The following is a 21,535-nucleotide window of genomic DNA, read 5'->3' as shown; positions in this document are numbered from 1 at the left end:
TACCCCCTGGTCGGAATGGGGGTAAAATCTTCCGGGGCTTAAGTGGTTAACAACTTCTGAGACAACATTTAAGCCACACAGTGTGTTGATTTAGCCATAGACATCCATTGTAAGAAAGCAAAGTAAAGCATAATCAGTATGTAGCACTAAAAAGCAGCAAGCAAAATCTGTGTATGTAAAGTCCAACTAAAGCTTTATAATTACAGCAAAATCTATGTACAGAAACAAAGTTTTTAACACGTTAACACATATTAATTGGAGGATTCAAAACAAGCTGATCTCTGGAAAAAACGAATAATATACAGTACATTCATTCCCTTTGAATGAGTCATCCTACATTGTTTGGTTCAAATGACAAAAGAATAGTAACGTGGGCTCCTCATTAGCATAGTAAGACACATTTATTTAACAATTAAAATAGCACACTTACATGTAGGATTCTTCACAATCAGCATTAAGATTGGATGTGGACACCGCAAAGCTGTTAATGTGCATCGGTAGTTTTTGCTTTCCAAGCCGGCATAAGGAACCCGATTTGACAGCTGTCAAAAAGCCGCCAACGCCGGGTGTCCTACAGCAATATCCCATGCCTTGTGGCAAACCCTATGTGATATTGATGGGAGGGGGGTGTTACAGGGGGACAGTAGTGAATTTCAAAGGAAAAATCCTTATTTAACAAAGGATTGTTCCTATGAAACACATTACCGTGTTAATAAAAAATGAGCCCCAAAGAATAATGGTAAAATAACTGGTAATAAGAGCCAGTTGTCAGTTAATGCAAAAACTGTATGTAAAGTGAGGAAAGAAGGACTTTCTGGGTACCCCCCAGGAATAACTCTACAACATTTTCAATATTATAGAATTATATAAAAATAGTTTAAAACATATACAGTATATAATATTTGTACATGTTTTAATTAGATTTTGTTGTAATAAAAACGCATACAGTAAACCCCCCTCCATTACGTTCCGGACCCAGCCGCGAAAAGTGAAAATCCGCAAAATAGAAAAACACTATTAAAATGCATTGTTTTTAATTCATGCATGTCGATATTTAATAAAATCTAATATATTTTTTTCAACTTATATCTTTTTTAATCATATGTGCCTAAAAAGTCCCAATTCAGGGGAACCCCATTCTTTGTATTAAAATGCATTGTAGGCATGTTTTTTTTTTTTTTTAACTGTCACTGTACGTGTAAAAACATTTTAAGGTCTTTAAACACACCTTTAAAACAATGGAAACTCATTTAAACACATAAAAGATACTGAGAGACATAGCAAGAGCTGTGGAAAACACAAAAATATTTAATTTTTAATGATTTATATAGTAAAATAACATTCCAAAAAAAAAACGCAATATACCGGGACCGCAAAAACTGAACCGCGATGGAGCGGGGGTTTACTGTATTTTCATATCATTCTACAATATTGTCAATGTCGTAGAATTATTCCTGGGGGGTACTGAGAAAGACCTTTCCTCACTTTACATACAGTTTTTACATTATCTCACAAATGGCACTTTTTAACAATTCTAGTACCAATATATTTAGGGGCTCATATATACTGTTCTACCACTCAAGAAATCACATTTAAACTCCGACCCAAGTTGGGGAATTTGGGCTGTTTGCACCTTACTGCTGGTGTTGTGTTCAGCTCTGCACCCTTACAATCACGAATGCAGCAGTTTATGTGCAGTTTACAAAAGGGTTGATTTACTAAAGGCAAACAGACTATTCAATTTGCAGGTGAATGTTTCTTAGAGCATAATTAAAGAGGTAAAGCTCTTAGGCTGCATTCACAACTGAGCGAGGCGTCTTTTAGCGTTTTTCCAGGTTTTTTTTGTTGCGTGTTTTTATGTGCAACTTGCAAGTTTTTTCACAGCGTTTTTGCTGTTTTATGCTGTTTTTTTTTTTTTTTCATTAGACAATAGCGAAAACTATCAACTGTTGTATTATTTGTTGCCAGGTGTTTTTCAGCTTTTTCATTAGCTTTTATTTCTTTTTTTATTACTATTATTAATTTATTTTAATTTTTTTGTTAGGGTAAGGGGTTAGAGTTAAGGTTAGGTTAGGGTTATTTATTTATTTTTTTGTTAGGGTTAGGGTGTTAATAATACTACTACTATTGCTGCTACTACTACTACTAATAATAATAAAATCAATAATAATAATAATAATTCATTATTACTACATATTAACCACTTTAAGCCTGGAAGAATTTGCCGCCTTAATGACCAGGCCCTATTTTGCGATTCGGCATTGCGTTATTTTAACGGACAATTGCGCTGTCATGCGACGCTGTGCCCAAAAAAAATTTACATCCTTTTTTTTCCCACAAATAGAGCTTTCTTTTTGTGGTATTTGATCACCTGTGCGATTTTTATTTTTTGCACTATAAACAAAAAAACAGCGACAATTTTGAAAAAAAAAAAAAAAACCACAATATTTTTCACATTCTGCTATATGACATTCCTAAAAAAAAAAAAAAAATGTAAAAATCAAAATTTTTTAACATCTTAGGCCAATTTGTTTTCTGCTACATATTTTTGGTAAAAAAAAAAATCGCAATAAGCGTATTTTGATTGGTTTGCGCAAAAGTTATTGTGTCTACTAACTACGGTAAAGATTTATGGCATTTTTATTGTTTTTTTTTTTTTACTGGTAATGGCAGCGATCTGCAATTTTTTTCCGGACTGCGACATTGCAGTGGACAGATCGGACCACTAACTGACATTTTTGACACTGGGGGTACCAGTGACATTACTACAGTAATCAGTGCTAAAAATATGAATTGTTACTGAAATAATGACACTGGCAGGGAAGGGGTTAACAGTATAGGTGATCAAGGGGTTAAATGTGACCCTAGGGGAGTGATTCTAATTGTGGGGGGTGTGGCTTCTGAGATGACCATAGAGACATGTGATCCTATATAGAAGGATCACATGAGCTCTGTGATCATTTCAGGGAGAAGAAAACACAGCCGACCGTCCTCTCTCAGCAGGGAGCGATCGCAGGTGTCAGTCGGAGCCGCCTGACACATGCATCGGCTTCCCCGCTGACGATCAGGGGCAGGAGCGCGCCAGCGGCGCACACTCGCCCCCAAGCTTCCACCAGCCAACCAACATACCGATACGTGGTTTTGCCTGTAGGAGCCACTCTGCCGCCGTATATATATATATAAAGTAAGCGGTCGGCAAGTGGTTAATAATGTATTTTATTTATTTTTTGTTGTTTTTTATTTATGATGGTTTTTTTAGGTATTTGTGTTTTTATTTTACATCTATTTATTCATAAATTATTACTATTTTTTTATTACATTATTTCATTTCAGCAGAAAATCGTGCACAAACGAGCAACAAAACGTGTGAATATGCACAAAAACGCACATATGGCACATTTTCATTCATTTCTATGGGAATAAAAATGCGCAAATCTGCCCAATGTAAGCTATAAAATAAGCTCCAGAATTTTTTTCAGCTTTAGGCGTTTGGCTTCAGGCGACTTGGAGTGGGGATGTGAACCATCTCCATAGAGAGTAATTGATATTTTCTCCTCCAGGGTTTTGTAGCTACAAAACGCTGAGTTGTCAATGGGGCCTTAGGATGGGGACTGTGTTGGAAGCCAGTTACACTTAACTCAACAACGTAACCGAGTGCTGCTTTGTTTATTATATTGCTAAAGTTGCTGAGCAGGACAAGTCCCTTGAATCCAGCCCCTATGAACTTTTACTTGAGTACCGTATTTTGTTCCTTTCATGAATAACGTGTTTTCTAATGATAATGAAATAATCCTTATCTTATATAAGCCTCTAAATTCCTGCAGCACAGTTAAGAAGGATGGTTGGACCACTGTAATTCTCACAGCTGGTCCTCTCCATGTCCAGATGTCCCCACCGCTACGAGTACCCACTGTGGGCAGGGACGGTGCTAGACTACTTTGCACCCTAGGCAAGACTAGCTACTTGCACCCCCCCCCCCGAAAAAAAAAACACATTGCCCCCCCCTTCCTGTACATAATGCCCCCCCTTTAACCCCACTCTCCCCCTTTAACCCTACACCCCCCTTCATATACACACTGCCTCTCTTTAACCCTACACCCCTTCCTATACACACTGCCCCCCTTTAACTCTACACCCCCCATTCTATACACACTGCCCCCCTTTAACCCTACACCCCCTTCATAAGCAAAGTGCCCCCTTTAACCATTCACACCTCTTCTTGTACACACTGCCCCCCCTCCCTCCTGTACACACTGCCCTTCTTTAATGCTACACCCCTTCCTGCACACACTGCCCCCCTTAAACCCTACACCCCCTTCCTATACACACTGCCCCCCTTTAACCCTACACCCCCCATTCTATACACACTGCCTCCCTTTAACCCTACACCCCCTTCATATGCAAAGTGCCCCCCTCTCTAGAGGTGACATCTATTGGGGATAAGGAGGTGACAGGAGAGGAATGTGGCATCGGCCATGACTGCGCTCTAGGTGGCAGTGTGCCCTAGGTGGCCACCTAGTTTGCCTAGTGGTAGCACTGGCCCTGACTGTGGGCATGTACTCTATGGGCCCCCTACATTCCGCATTGGTGCTACACACTGAGCTGAATACCCCATGGTCCATGAACAAGACTGCTTCAGACATACCTAATAGTCATTTACTTTTCAAAGGTTGTATCTCTGTAAGCCATACTCTGAAGGAAGATTGGCTCCACACCTTTGCAGCAACACGTACACATGGGAAGCAGTCAGACATAGTAAGAATGACCTTGACGTCCTTCCTGGGACTGATAAATGGCACTTAGTCTGCCACAGTGACACAGGGCTTTGTCTCTACATGTTGAAACAATGCTTCTAGCCCCTATTTGCTTTTTTCTAATCTGTAACATTTGCAGAGGTTAGTGCATCAAATAATGAAAATATTCATTTTTCAAGAAGGCATAGAGTGCAAAACAATATCAAATAAAACAAGTTTGATTAAAATGTGAAGTCGGACCTCAGATGCATGCAAGTCCTTGCCACTCAACCAATAAACAGCATAGAGAAAATGGCCTTCTTTGCATGTGTTAATTTGTTTTTTCCTGAACTGATGTCAGAACATGTTGTGGCATCCAAAGGCAGCACATCAAACATGACATTTCTGTCAAAGCCATGTTTGTCTTTTATATCAAATTATTATATCATCAGATTATTGTGTACCACTTTTCTGATCCCAAAATTCTCAGACCGTCTATGAAAATTGCTGATGATTAGAGAGTTCAGAGGAGCTTTGAATACAGGTAGCAAATATATTCTGCGGCTTTAAAGGAGAGCTCTTGCACAGTGTAGGAATTTCGTGTAAAGTGATATTTACAGTTACCCCAGGGCTGTCTTTTCTCAGTTACTACTCCCTGAAAACTTTTCAAGGAGTGCTGCGGTGCCATTAGCTCAATGCTTCTGGTCTATACATTCCTATACGGATTTCCATTAACCGCTTGCCTACTGAGCACCTAAACCCCATTCCTGCCCAGGCCAATTCTCAGCTTTCAGCGCTGTCAGACTTTGAATGACAATGGCGCGGTAATGCAACACTGTACCCAAATTAAATTGTTATCATTTTTTTCAAACAAATAGAGTTTTCTTTTAGTGGTATTTAGCCCCGGTTCACACTTATGCGATGCGGGAAGGCTGCGAATCCGCAGCCTGTTACCGCATCGCAAACGCACCCCCGGCAGTTCACACTGCCATATGCGATACGCTGGGGGTGTCAATGTAATCTTAACGACACCCCCAGTTTGATCGCATATCGCAGTGCGATTTTGCAGTTCGCACAGGATCGGATCGCACAAGTGTGAACCGCTGTGCGATCCGATCCTGATGCGGCTGCCAAAAAGGGTCCTGTGCGTGTTTGCTGCGGGTGCGGTGTGAATTTAGCCATACAAACTGTATGGCTAAACTCGCACCGCACAGCCGATCGCATGTAATGAAGGAGCAGTGCGCTCCGACATTACATGCGAATGCCGGAGCCGCACAAATGTGAACCGTCTCTTAATAACTGCTGGAGTTTTTATTTTTTGCTGAACAAACAAAACAAGACAGAAAATTTTGGAAAAAAACAAAACTGTTTTTATAGTTTGTTATAAAATTTTGCAAACAGGTAATTTTTCTCCTTCATTGATGTGAGCTGATGAGGCGGCACTAATGGGCCCTGATAGGCACTGATAGGCTGCATTGATGGACACTGATGGGCACTGATAGGCTGCACTGATAGGCGACATTGATGGGCACTGATAAGGCGGCACTGATAGGTGGCACCGAGGGTGGCACCGATGGGCACTAGTAGGTGGCACTAAAGGTGGCATTGATGGGCACTGATGGGTGGCACTGATGGGCAATGATAGGTACTTGTAGGTGACACTGATAGGCAGCACTGATGATGGGGCACTGATGGGCGCTGATAGGTGGCACTGACCTGCACTAATAGGTGGCGCTGGTGGGCACTGGAGGGCACAGATGCTCCTTTCCTCTTCGGGACCGATGTCCCTCTGACATCAGCTGTGATCAGCTTTTTTCTCCTCACGCTGATAGCGATCAGTGATCAGCTGTCAGCCATTACGTGGTAAGGGGCCGGGACTGGCCCCTTACTCCGATCTGTGATCAGCCAAGTCTCATGGACTTGCTGATCACAGAGCGAGCCGCGCGCATCTCCGCAGGGAGCGCGCAGGCAGTTCATGCATGAGAGGACGTACATGTATGCCCTCCCGGCAACTAAGGTCGGCGCTGTAGCCATCTTTCGGCTATAGTGCAATGTCACGCTTTAAAATCCATCTACATACATATGTGTTCACTTCTGCGTGTAATGTAAACATCCCTTGTAATAGGAATAGTGCATGACAGGTCCTCTTTATGGAGAGATCTGGGGTAAATAAGACCTCAGGTCTCTCCTACAGGCTGGAAAGCCTGAAATTAACCACTTGCCGACTGCTCACATTGCTGCTACTGCAGCAGAGCGGCTCGGCTGGGTCTGGCGACGTAGACCTACGTTGCCAGATACCTATCTCTCTCGGCAGGGCACACACTGTGTTTAGTGCCGAATCGCAAAATATGGCCTGCTCAGGAATGGGGTAAAATCTTCCGGACTTAAAGTGGTTAAAAATACAAAAAAGTGGTAAAAAATATAATTTTTTTTGTCAAAGACATGTAGCTAAATACATTTTGGCCTAAATATATGACAAAAATTTAATATATTGGATATTTTTTAACTGTCAAAGTAGAAAATGTAAATTTTTCGCAAATTTTTCGCTCTTTTTTTATTAATATTGCAAAAAATGAAAAGCGCAGAGGTGATCAAATACCACCAAAAGAAAGCTCTGTTTGTGGGGAAAAAAAGGCGTAAATTTTGTTTGGGTACAGCGTTGCATGACCGCACAATTGTCAGTTAAAGTCGCGCAGTGCCAAGTTGAAAAAAGTGGCCTGGACGTTAAAGAGGAAGTAAACCCTCCTCTACAACTTGTACCTATAGGCAAGCCTATGATAAGGCTTACCTATAGGTACTGTAAATATCTCCTAAACATGTACCGTTTAGGAGATATTTACCTTACATGTCGCCAGTGACGTCACTGGCGCATGCGCTCTGAAGGAACGGCCGATCGTGCCGTTCCTTCAGAGCCCCGTGCCGTGACTGTCGGCTCCCGCGCGCGTGCGCGGGAGTGACGTCACCGCGGCTCCGGCCAATCAGATGGCCGGATGCCGCGATCCCGGAAGACGGGCGACTAGACATGTCGCCCGTCATAGAGGTGAGTGAGCGGCACGGCGGGGGCTCGTTCTGAGGTAAGTATTGCATAATGAGCTAATATGCGATGCATACTAGCTCATTATGTCTTTCTTTTGCAGGGTGTAAAAAAAAAAATCAAACGAGTTTACAACCTCTTTAAGCAGGAAAATCCTCCGGTTTTAAAGTGGTTAAAAAAAAAAAAAAACGATCTCACGATCACGGCAGTATTTACAAATGGGCCCCAAAGAGTCACAGAGACTGCCGGGACCATCTGGTCCTCAGTATTCTCTATGGTGTACTTCCGCTGCCGGCGGATTCCTTCTCCGGCTCACTGTTCACACGGACGAGTCGGTAGAAGCACCGGAAGGCGGCGGGAGGGGGTGGGCCGTTCTTGACAGTATTTGTAGCTGCTGACCTTTAATTTTTTTTTTCTCCAAGCGGAACTTCTCTTTAAATGTTAAAGTGTTACAGAAAATCTGTAAAGGTGTCCTAATCCCAGCCCCCTCCCCACCCCCTCTCTGTATAGCACTACCAGTAAAGACCAGATGGATTCTGATTGGTCAGCACCATCCATGTGACAGTGCTGACCAATTAGAACCCGTCTGGTCCATGCTGGCAGTACAGAGAGGGGAGAAAGTAGCAGAGATTTCAAATCTCCAGACTGTTGGAGCAGCTTGTGGGAGCCTTGGCAGCTCAAAATTGCAGGAGGTAAGTAGAGTGGGGACCAGGGGTCTGGTGTTTGGTCACCTTTACCTTTACTAACACTTTAAAGTGGTACTAAAGTCTAAATGTTTTTTAACTTAATGCAATATTTGCATTAAGGTAAAAAGCGTCCCACTACCTGTCCTACCTATCCCCCAAATCCCTAATACCTGGAGTCATGTCACCTCTCGACTCCTCTCATTTCCTGATCTCAGAAGAGAAACTGAGGGCAGCAGAGCTATAGCCAGTCCCTGCTAAAATGGCCAAATTTCAATCCATGTATGGCCACCTAAAGTATTACCTGTTTTTTGCGATGTTAGCCTTTAGCATCACTTTAAAGTCAAGTTGGAAGGGGACCACTAGAAACCAGCACTGTCATTGACCTCTTGCTGTCTGCGTAACACATGGTAGCAGAAGGGTGGGCTTTAACGCCCGCATCCTACACATATGCGTTGTTGAGCGGATGATGGTGCTGTGCTGAAAGCACGCTTACTGCACGCTCCCAGCACAGGGACCGAGCTGTAAAAGACAGCTTTTAATTCCTGCCGAGCCGGCACTGTGCCAGCCAATCACAGTGAACAAGAGATTGGCCAATCTTCCCAACCCCAGCGAACAGAACTTTTTAAAGGGACACCAGTGTGGAAGGGAAAAAGTTAAAAGCATTTCAAACAAGCCATGTCCAAACATATGCAGCAGAACATACCTTTATTTTAAATGTAATCTCCAGACAGGACAAAATCATCTTGCAATTGCCTCCTGACGTAAATGAGCTAACAAGGACCCTTTTAAAAAGTCAATTATTTATTGTATATGCACATGAACTCTTATAAATAGCATTCTGCATTCTACCTCTACAACCTGACCCCCCCCCCCCCCCCCCTAAGCTGTCTAATTGGCTTGTCATTTATACAGAAGTTAACAAAACAGTAAAACAGCCCTGCTCTGACAGCTGCACAATGACAACTATTGCCAAGAAATAACTTTCAACTACTTCAGGAGATAACATCAATGGAAAGACGAAACATACACGTCTAGACATAGAAGACCATTTTGCTATATGATGACTGCTCCATCAATAGGCAGACCATCACATGCTGTCTTCAGCATTATTATGGACCAAATAAATATACTAGAGAAAATACGTCTCGTGTCTTATGCAATTTTATTTGCCTGTTCCTACTTTTACGATTTTCTGAAAAACACTTCAGTAGCATTTTTTCCCATAATCCGAAATAGTTTGATCAATTTTCTTTTCAGAGGCCAACATTTATAAGGCTACAAACATGAGACCATGCTGCCCTCCAGTGGATAAAAAAAAAAAATTCATAGTGGTTGTCAATAAAAGTATGCATTTGGTTACATTTTAGGAAGGTGGTATCTTTTTATAATTTTGTCAGAAGCTAACAAGACTAGAGTCACACAGTGAAGGACAGGACCAAACCTCACTACCACTACAAACATAGGCATACATGTGCCTGTATAGCTAAGATTTTGAAGTCAACTTGCACACGAGACCTGTGCAGCAAATCCGTAAAGAAAGGGGAATTATGCCTCAACCAGTTTTTTAACTTGAGGTTTACAAGGTGTTGCCATAAACAAAGGGGCTAGTTTACAGAAGAATGCATGTGTTAATACACTTTGAGATATGTTTCAAATTCATTGCATATTTTTAAGAGCAGCTTTTCAGTTGAGTTGAAGAGCAACCGCTGATCTGGAAGTGCAGATTTATGCAGGAAAAATGCAACATGCAGGGCTTCTTCTATTACACAAAGAAGCAGTACATGTGTATTAACCACTTCAGCCCCCAAAGGTTTTACCCCCTTAATGACCAGCCCATTTTTGCGATACAGCACTGCGTTACTTTAACTCAGCCTCTCTCAACCTTTTCAACACAGAGGAAACAGAAGAAAAAACAGAGCGCCTGTAAGTGTAGCAGTTTTATTGATAGGCTAATAAAACATAAGTGATTGAACTCACTAGATAAAAGTAAGGTGGAATAGGGTCCCAGGCGTCCTGGAGGGTGGAGGGGTCCGTACCGGTCGAATAGACGGATGGATGCTGTGTGTGTGCAGCCCACACCAGAGCGCTAGCTCTTTCTCACCTATTTTCAACACAGAGGAACCTTTGAAAAAAATGTCTGGTCTCGGGGAACCCCTGATAAAAGTTAAAAATCTACAACTCATGACACATTAGTGTGACAGTCAGTGGGAAGAATGCTTCTTACTCTTGTAATCATTGGGAAGAATTACCCCTAACAGATAGCTAAAAGGAACAATGGTGTCATTGGGAACTTATCTGAGAGGCAGAAATTGCTCATTGCTCAAGGAACCCCCCAAAAACCTCAGGAGAAACCCTAAGGTTCCACAGAACCCCGGTTGAGAAACCCTGCTTTAACCACTTCTGGACCGGAAAGATTTTCCCCCTTAATGACCAGGCCATTTTTTGCGACTCGGCACTGCATTACTTTAACTGACAATTGTGCAGCCGAGCGACGCTGTACCCAAATAAAATTGATGTCCTTTTTTTTGCTACAAATGGAGCTTTCTTTTGGTGGTATTTGATCACCTCTGCGAGTTTAAGTGCCGGTTCACACTAATACGACTTGTCAGGCGACTTGGTCAGCCTGGCAAGTCACGCACCGTCGCGGTCCATTGAGTAGTACAGGACCGGTTCTAATAAGAGCGACACAAGTCACTCCGACTTAGAAAAAGGGTCCTGTACTACTTCGGGGCGACCTGGAGCGACTTGCATAGTCATTATTTTTATGAAGTCCGTGCAAGTTGCGCCGAAGTCGCGCTGCACGGGACTTCACAGGTCGCCCCCTAAGTCGGAGCGACGTAGTGTGAACCGGCACTTTTTTTTTGTGCTATAAACAAAAAATAAGTGACAATTCTGAAAAAAAAAAAAAAAAACAATATTTTTCACTTTCTGCTATATAACATTCCCAATAAAATATGTATAAATCAAATAGGAGGAACACAGGAGCCCTGTATTGATTCCTGAGAGAACAACGGTCTGCTGTGTTTACAACAGCAGACCTCTGTTCTCTCTCCACAGGGAGCGATTGCGGGTGCCTGGCGGCAATCGCGACCGCCAACCCCGTGAATCAGCCTCCCTGCTGGCGAATGGGGGCGTGCGTGCGCCCCCAGGATCGCTCCCGCGAACCGCCGAGATCAGCGGCGGCTGGTCGGCAAGTGGTTAACTGACAATTGCGCGGACGTGCAACACTGTACCCAAATAAAATTGATTTCCTTTTTTTCCCCATAAATAGAGCTTTCTTTCTGTGGTATTTGATCATATCTGCATTTTTTGCACTATAAACACAAAAAGACCTACAGTTTTGAAAAAAAAACAATATTTTTTACTTAATACTATAAAACAATTCAAATATTTTTTTTTTTTTTAAAAATCTAATTTATTCATCAGTTTAGGCCAATATGTTTTCTTTTACATATTTTTGGTAAAAAAAAATCCCAATAAGTGTAAATTGATTGGTTTACGCAAAAGTTTTAGCGTCTACAAAGTATGGTATAGATTTATGGAATTTAAATTTTTTACATTATCTTACTAAAAATGGCGGTGATCAGCGATTTTTACCAGACTTCGACATTGCGGTGGACAAATCTGACACTGAGCGACACTTTTTGGGGACCAGTGACACCAACACAGTGATCAGTGCTAAAAAAAATGCACTGTCACTTTACTAATGACATTGACAGGGAAGGGGTTAACATCAGGGGTGATCAAAGGGTTAAGTGTGCTCCTAGGGAGTGCTTTCTAACTGTGTGGGGGTGGCCTAACTGGAGGAAGACAGAGATCTGTGTTTCTGCTCAGAAACACAAGACCTCCATCTTCCTCTCTGACAGAACAGTGGCCAGCCTTGTTTACATAGGCAGACCGCCATTCTGCCTCTCCTCTGAATGATCGGTGGGTCCTGGCGGACATCATGTGCACCGGACCCGCTGATTGGCTCCCGCTGTGTCCAATCACAGCAAAAATGGGTCGCTGGCAGTGCGTGTGCTCCAAACCCAAATCCTAAGCCTACGTACTGGTACGTCAGTTCGTGCAGGAGGGCAGTATATCTGCGTGGGGCAGTCCTCAAATGGTTAATGAAAACAATGGCTTTTCTTATGTCCATAAGTAAGCGTATCCGATACCTGAGGGGACGCTGGGGAAGCAGACAATCATTGAAGAAGTTGGCATTACTGATCTTCCAGCTCTTGTGCAGCTTGCATCCCATTTACCAGTTCCGGGGCAAGAACATCTGGTACCCAGAGCAAAGATGCCCCCCCCCCCCCCTTCATTATGTGTGAGCTTATGAGGAGGAGGGTGTTGGACTGTTGGAGTTAGAATAAGTATCTCTGACTTTAGTTTTGCCTTAATAACTTCAATACCGGACACTTTTCCTGCCCAGGCCACTTTTTCTTCTTTCAGTGCTGTCGCAACACTATACCGGTATGAAATTTTTATCATTTTTTGAAAACAAATAGAGCTTTCTTTTGGTGGTATTTAATAACACTTAATAACATTTTTCTTTGTTTCTCTGAGTTCCCGTTCACACTAAGGCGACCTGTGAGGCGACCTGGTCGCCTCACAGGTCGCCGTAGGTTGCCTTCCATAGGGAAGCTGCGGACCCGTTCTAATAGGAGCGACACAAGTCGCTCCGACTTAGAAAAAGGGTCAGGAGCTTCTTTGGGGCGACCCGGAGCGACCGTCATAGACTTCAATGTTATGAAGTCCGTGCCGGCCGCTCCGAGGTAGCGGCGCGCTGCTCGCACCGCGACCTCGGAGGTCGCCCCCCCCCCCCAAGTCGGATCGCCCCAGTGTGAACAGGGCCTTATAAAATTTTGCAAATAAGTAATTTTTCTTCTTCACTGATATGCACTGATGGGCAGCACTGATGAGAACTACTGATGGGCACTGATAAGCTGCAATGATGGGCAATGATTGGCACTGATAGGGCCTCACTCATAATCAGGGCACTGATGATTAGTGCCCTAATTATCAGTGTAAAGAATGTACTTGCCTTGCTGGTTAACAGCTCTTCTTTCCTCACACAAACACAGCGCGTGAGGAAAAGACTGCTGATAATCGACCAGTCCGTGTACATGTGATCAGCTGTGATCGGACACAGCTGATCACATGGTAAAGGGCCACTATGATTGGCCCTTTACCCCAATCTGTGATCAACTGTGTCCAGCTGTTTACCCAAATCTGTGATCAACTGTGACACAGCTGTCACAGAGTGCCCCCCAATGAACTCCCCAGGGAGTGCGCCCAATGCATGCCCCAAGAGGCGTGCCCAGGGGGCGCGCAGAGAGCTGCGCTGTAGCTGTATTTTAGCTATAGCACGGTACTAAAGTTGTTAAAGTGTAATTCCAATCAAAGCCTAACCTTGGTGACACATTCAGCATGCCCTGAATGCAGAGCACACTAGGCATGTGCATTGGCCTAAACCTAAATCTCCTCCCACCTCCCATTCTAAGCCTATTCTCTCTACCCTGTAAAAGGAAAGATACCTTTACTTTGCTCCAGTCCAGTCACATTATCTCTCCAGTGGCGGCTTCAGTGTAGAGGAGAGAGCAGGGACAACAGTTGCAGAGCCTGCGCAATGACGTCACCCATAGACTTACTATGGGACATCCATTGTCGGCTGTCCCTCCCCTACACTGAAGTTGGCTCTGGAAGCCGGTAATGTGACCAGACTGGAGCGACTTCAGAGAAAGTAATTACAGACTTTGTTTTTATAGGGCAAATAATATAGGCTTAGAATGGGGGTGGGAGCAGATTTGAGCTTTAGGCTTTGACTGCAATTACACTTTAAGTTTTAAATTGGTATACCGGTAATCTTTTTATCTGGAATTAGGTGGCCCTCAGTAGACCATTTTTGACTTTGTAATGATTACCTCCACTCAGTTTTGCGTAATGTTTTGAGTTTGACATGACTCTGGCGATAAAAAATCAAATGAAATGGGGCAGCTTGTACAATAACCCTTACCATTCCTGATGGTAGAATCCTTAGCATCTGACACTTCTGGATGTGTCAGAAGTTTGTGTCTCCCTGCTACACATTGTGTTTTCACCCACCACCTGCTATGTCAATAGCGTGTCCCTTCAGAGCTGCAGGGATCGCTAGTGATATAGCAGCAGCTTAGCGTTCAGCAGGGAGACCAAAGCATTCTCCATGACCTGCAGTGTATAGATGTTAAATATTCTATCTGCACATCTAGCTCTGCAAGACAGAGAAACCCGTCACCAGAAGCACAGCAGTTAAGTATTATTACTATACATTTACAGGCTTTTTTTAAAAAAAATGTAGGCAACATATGTACTTTTAGTACTTTTAGTGCATTTGTGCTTCTTAACCACTTCTGGACCGGAAGATTTTCCCCCTTAACCACTTAAGCCCCGGAGGATTTGGCTGCTCAGAGACCAGGTCCTATTTTGCGATTCGGCACTGCATAACTTTAACAGACAATTGCGCGGTCGTGCGATGCTGTACCCAAATGAAATCAATGTCATTTTTTCCCCCACAAACAGAGCTTTCTTTTGGTTGTATTTGATCACCTGTGCGATTTTTACTTTTTGCCCTATAAACAAAAAAACAGCGGCAATTTTGAAAAAATAACAATATTTTTCACATTTTTTTTATATGAAATTCCCGCAAAAAAATGTAAAAATCTAAATTTTTAACATTTTAGGCCAATTTGTTTTCTGCTACATATTTTTGGTGAAAAAAATCGCAATAAGCACATTTTGATTGGTTTGCGCAAAAGTTATTGCGTTTCCTAACTAAGGGAAAGATTTATGTCATTTTTATTGTTTTTTTTTTTAACTAGTAATGGCGGTGATCTGTGATTTATTTTTGCGGGACTGCGACTTTGCGGCGGATAGATCGGACCCTTGATTAACATTTTTGACACTTTTGGGGGTACCAATGACATTACTACAGTAATCAGTGCTATACATATGCACTGTTACTGTAAAAATGGCACTGGCAGGGAAGGGGTTAACTTTATTAGACGTCCAGGGGTTAAGTGTGTCCCTAGGAGCGTGCTTCTAACTGTAAAGGGGCGTGGCTTTTGATGTAACCACAGAGACATACGATCCTACATAGCAGGATCGTATGATCTCTGCAGTTACACAGGGGAGAATAACAGGCGGCTTTGTTTACATTAGCCGCCTGCCTTTCTCCCTCTCCAGCGGGAGATCGCGAGTGACCAGCGGACATTGGAGACGCCGGTCACTCGCGCTGGGATGGCAGTGAACGAGCCGCGGCAGGAGCGCGCCTCCAGCGGCGCTCGCTCGCCCCCTATTGGCTCGCGGGCGAGTGACGTACCGATACGTCACTTTGCCCAGGGGGGGCTGACCGCCGCAGTATATGTACTTGCGGCGGTCGGCAAGTGGTTAATGACCAGGCCATATTTTGCGATTCGGCACTGCGTTACTTTAACCGACAAATGCGCGATCGTGCAACACTGTATCCAAATAAAATGTATGTCCTTTTTTTCCCACAAATAGAGCTTTCTTTTGGTGATATTTGATCACCTCTGCAATTTTTATTTTTTGCACTATAAACATAAAAATCCGACAATTCATAAAAAAAAACAATATTTTTCCCTTTCTGCTATATAACATTCCCAAAAAAAAAAAATTAAAAATCACTGGGAGTACCAGTGACATTACTACAGCAATCAGTGCTAAAAATATGCACTGTTACTGTAATAATGACACTGGCAGGGAAGGGGTTAACACTATGGGTGATCAAGGGGTTAAATGTGTACCTAGGGGCATGTTTTTAAATGTATGTGGGCGTTGCTTGTGAAATGATCACAGAGACCTTTGATCCTATATAGAAGGATCCGAGGAGCTCTGTGTTCACTCCAGAGAGTGTTTACAATATTGTGTTTACAATAGCTGACCCCGTTCCTCTCTCTCAGTGGGGAGCGATCGTGGGTGGCAGGCGGCAATTGGAGCCGCCTGCCCCATGCATCGGAGTCTCCGCTGCCAAGTGGGGGCGGGAGCGCGCCCCCTAGCTGCAGGTGCGCGACCGACGTAGCCTTACGTCGGTTCACGCAGGAGGGCCAGCCTGCCGCAGTATATATATTTATCAACAGTCTAGGGGGCCCTATTGGCTTAAGGCTGTAATGAAGAAAAGGTATTCCTAAAGACACTTCTTATGAGCTCCTTGCTATCTATTACATACATAAAGCTTGATGTATCAAAGCATCAGTACTCAGAATATGCTTACAACGGCCAACCATATTAAACACCACTTTGGAAGTTTGAATCTTATTGGTGAAACATCAAGAAAGAATATTTTGCAAGCACAAAATCAGGAAGCTTCCCATGGCACATGTATCGAGCACTGCAAGATCTTGCATAGAATTCAGAATAAATCAGAACTCCAGGTAAAGAGTTTATACTGTGAAATATAAATGCTAATAAAAAGTTCAAGTAAAAAAAATATATTGTATAAAAAAAATCATATATGAACCAACACCACTGTGTGCTAGTGTCCAAGTATTTAAAATTCAATATTGGAATCAAATTATCAAAAAAATGTCCATTAAAAGTGAATAGTGATATTAATTCACTCTCCTCAATTTATTTTTAGTGTCCAGTTCCTTGTTGTGCATGCTGTTCACCACAAATCCTCTGCATAATACTTTACGTGTTTCGCATGAATAATGAGTCATCAGGAAGCTCCTGATGATGCAATATTCATGCGAAACACGTTAGGGTATAGTTGTGCGATGCATACCTCACTCCCTGCCTTTGGTTAACATGACGCATGCCGGTTCCCATGCACGGAAAAGGTTGCAAGCCATTGATTGATACAGATCGCTGGATAGAAGAGGCACTTTTAAATGTAAGTTGGCAATTGTAAACTGGGTGTTTTATACATTTCTATTATTTCCTAACTGAGTGAGAGGGGAGACCCATTTAAGTGGTCAAAGGATCCCTGGTATTGGATGATCACGCTCATTTTAAATAGCAATTTGGTGAGTGAGAAATTTGGATGGTGGAGGATTATACACTGTTCAAAAAAAGTAAAAAGGAACACTTTGAAAACACATCAAATCTCAATGGGGAAAAATATCATGCTGGATATCTATACTGATATGGACTGGGTAATGTGCCAGAAACTAAAGGATGCCACATTGTTTGATGGAAATGAAAATGATCAACCTACAGAGGGTTGAATTCAAAGACACCCTGAAAATCAAAGTAAAAAAATGATGCAGCAGGCTAGCTAATTTTGCTGAAATTTCATTGCAGCAACTCAAAACGGTACTCAGTAGTTTGTATGGCCCCCACGTGCTTGTATGCATGCCTGACAACATCGGGATATGCTCCTAATGAGACAACAGATGGTGTCCTGGGGTATTTCCTCCCAGATCTGAACCAGGGCATCACTGAGCTCCTGAACAGAGAGGTGCAACTTAGCAGGGTCAGATGGACCGAAACATAATGTCCCAGAGGTGTTTTTTTGGATTGAGGTCAGGTGAGCATGGGACCCATTCCATGGTATCAAATCCTTCATCCTCCAGAAACTGGCTGCATACATTCGCCACATGGGGCTGGGCATTGTGGTGCACCAGGAGGAACCCAGGACGCACTGCATCAGCGTAGGGTCTGACAATGAGTCAAAGGATTTCATCCTAATACCAAATGGCAGTCAGGGTGCCATTGTCCAGTCTGTAGAGGTCTGTGTGTCCCTCCATGAATATGCCTCCCCAGACCATCACTGACCCACCACCAAACCGGTCATGCTGAACGATGTTACAGGCAGAATAACATTCACCATCACTTCTCCAGACCCTTTCATGTCTGTCACATGCGCTCAGGGTGAACCTGCTCTCATCTGTGAAAAGCACAGGGTGCCAGTGGTGGACCTGCCAATTCTGGTGTTCAATGGCTAATGCCAATCGAGCTCCATGGTGCTGGGCAGTGAACACAGGGCACATTAGAGGACGTTGGCATGAAGTCTGTCTCTGATTATTTGGTCAGTGACATTCACACCAGTGGCCTGCTGGAGGTCATTTTGTAGGGCTTTGGCAGTGCTCATCCTGTTCCTCCTTGCACAAAGGAGCAGATACTGGTCCTAATGATGGGTTAAGGACCTTCTACGGCCCTGTCCAGCTTTCCTAGAGTAACTGTCTCTTTCCTGGAATCCCCTCCATGCTATTGAGACCTTCTGGCAATGGCACGTATTGATGTGCCACCCTGGAACAGTTAGACTGCCTGTGCAACCTTTATAGGGTCCAGGTATCACCTCATGCCTTCAGTAGTGACCCTGACCCTAGACAAATGCAAAACTAGTGAAAAACAATCAGAAATGATAAGTAGGGGAAACAAAAGGCCATTTGCCTCCACCTCTAAAACCATTCCTGTTTTGGAGGTTATTTCATTAACACCAAAGCAGCTGAAACTGACAACCCCCTCTGCTACTTAACTGACCAGATCAACATCCCAGGAGTTAATTGACTTGATACTATACTCTGATTAAAAAGTGTTCCTTTCATTTTTTTGAGCAGTGTACAATATATTTTTTTACTTGAACTTTTTTTTTGCATGTACATTTAACAGGATTTGAGTTATATTGAAGTTAGAACAGCTACTTATATATTACTATTATTGAGAACACGTCACATTGTGAAGGGACTACAGCTGCAGAAAATTACACAGTTATAATGTCATTTAGTTTCTAGTTTGCGTTTTGCACCGGTGACACATTTTTATTAAACAGTTATATACGTTGTTTAAATATGTATGCATTAAGTGCCGGTTCACACTACCGCGGCACGACTTCGGGGGCGACCTGTGAAGTCGCGTGCACCGTCTTGCACGGACTTTATATAATGAATGTCAATGCAAGTCGCTCCGATGTCGCTCTGAAGTAGTACAGGAACTACTTCTTAAGTCTGAGCGACTTGAGTCGCTCCTATTAGAACGGTTCCCGTAGCACTGCATGGACTGCGACTTGTCAGGCTGACCAGTCGCCTGACAAGTCGCGGTAGTGTGAATGGGCACTTACTGTCTTACCTGCCAAGGGATTTGTATTTCTGTATAATCCGCGTTGTGATTTACACACCTCTGCCACAGCGCACAGCCAGGCAAGTGACACACTTTTTCTGGTTCAAAATTCAGCTTCCTGTGTCAACTATCCATCCTCAATTTGATCAATGTGCAATAAATCATACTGGATGGTGATCGAGGAAGCAATAAAGCATAGCCATGAAATTGTAAATGTGTACAAGTGATTTTCCTTGACTGTGCAGAGTGCAGGGGTCTGTAAAGCACAAGAGTTGCTGTACAGAACTACTATTAAAACAGTAAACATATTTATATTTCAAACGGATGTTTAGCGGTTTGCCTGGAGTTCCACTTTAAAGCAAGGTAAGTGAGCCTTGATGAGAGAACCTGAATTGTGAAGAGTTGCATTATATCTTGGATAGCATTAGTAGCTCACCGATTGATTTCACTTGGCATTTGGAATTGCAGTTTAATAAAATAAAAACTGATTTAATAATAAAACAAAACTTTGCAAAAAGCTACTTACTGGTTTTCTTCTTCCTTGGCCTTCTTGTCTAATACTAAATAAACGGTTCCAAAGCTTCCTTTGCCAAGTCTCTGCAGTATCAAATATCGATTTGCAATCAGAGTGTCTGGGGTGGCTGAAATGGGCCGGGAGACTGTTCTTCCTTGGGATTCCTTGTAGTTTGGCATGTCTTTAGAGTCAAATAATTTCCTGCTCAAAACTTTGAAGACCTTATACTTAGCATACTTCCACTAACATCACAAACAGACTGGAACCTATGAAAAAGAATAAAAAAGGGAAAAAAATATTAAATACAAAACTGATACAATATATACATTATATCATATTTTATATAATATAAAATACATAAACTTAATAATAAATAACCATGGTTTTTAGTGTTAGGACTGGGCCAAAAAAAATACATTCAAAGATTCTGCAGTTTGCATCTTACACAATCATGCAACTAGCCTTCATATGCTGCATTGAGACAACTGCAGTGTAGAGGGAGTCACAATTGCGGCATGGCACTCTCTGTTTCATAACACATTCAGCATGCCCTGAATGCTCTGCACATCTGCAGTGATCTAGTCAGCTGCAGTGTATGTGAATATCCCCAAAACAGTGCACATTTAGCAGATATTCAGTGTACCTACAGTTAAGACTTATTATAAGTTTACCTGAAGGTACAAGTGAAAAATCTGAATTTAATACCACTTTAGGGAACAGTAAGGCCCCTTTCACACATGCTGTCCGTTTGTCCGTTTTTCATCCAACCGTTGACGGATGAAAAACGGACATCAATGTATCTCTATGTAAAAACGAATGACAACGGATGATCATCAGTTAACATCCGTTTTCATCCGCTTCTGTCAATGTCCGTTTTTTTGAACGGATAAATGCCCTATTTTTCATCCATCAAAAAAAACGGATCGGACGAAAAACGGATGACAACGGATGAAAAACAGATGTCAACGGATGAAAACGGATGCCAACGGATGAAAAACGGATGACAACGGATGAAAAACATAGAACAACTGATTAAAAACGGATGAAAAACGGATAACTGACGAAAAACGGATGACAACTGATGAAAAACGGATGGAAAACTGATACATTTTGACGTGACTGAACTGAAGAACTGAATGGACCGTATGTGTGAAAGGGGCCTAAAGAATCCGGGAGGGTTTGCTTGGACTGAAGTGACTTTAGCGCTATACAGAAGGTGAAGACAGAGGAAGATACCAAACGTGGTTTAAAATCACTACTAGAGATGCAACCTATACAGTTGTTCCCATTCCAAATGGTGTATTTAGTATTCTCTTGCCAGATCTGACCTCTGTTAATTGACCCTCCTACAGTCTCTCCAAAGAGTTAGATTTGTATGATGGGGGTAGGCTCAGAACTTTGGAAGATTTGTGCAGATATAAAAACCTTCCTGCACACATTGTCTTCAAACTTTTTAGCATTAGACACTTTCTATTAGCAAAGCCCCCTCCCAGAATACAGATACCACTAAGGCTCGGTTCACACTATT

At 42.7% G+C, this 21,535-nt stretch overlaps 1 protein-coding gene across 1 annotated transcript in view; it reads right to left on the bottom strand.

Annotated features, from left to right (window-relative positions):
* Window positions 1-20,269, bottom strand: part of NEK11 (NIMA related kinase 11) — a 385,800-nt gene extending 365,531 nt beyond the window's left edge. Inside the window, exon 1 of the mRNA XM_082258375.1 lies at window positions 20,020-20,269. Coding sequence (XP_082114501.1) covers window positions 20,020-20,186 — 167 coding nt within the window. The 5' untranslated portion in view covers window positions 20,187-20,269. The remainder of the gene's footprint in view (window positions 1-20,019) is intronic.
* Between the last annotated feature and the right edge of the window lie 1,266 nt (window positions 20,270-21,535).

The sequence above is a fragment of the Pelophylax lessonae genome, assembly GCF_965119305.1.
Source record: "Pelophylax lessonae genome assembly, chromosome: 5".
NCBI lineage: Eukaryota > Metazoa > Chordata > Amphibia > Anura > Ranidae > Pelophylax > Pelophylax lessonae.
Note: the sequence above shows the minus strand (reverse complement) of the source record. Positions and strands in the feature narration are given on the sequence as shown.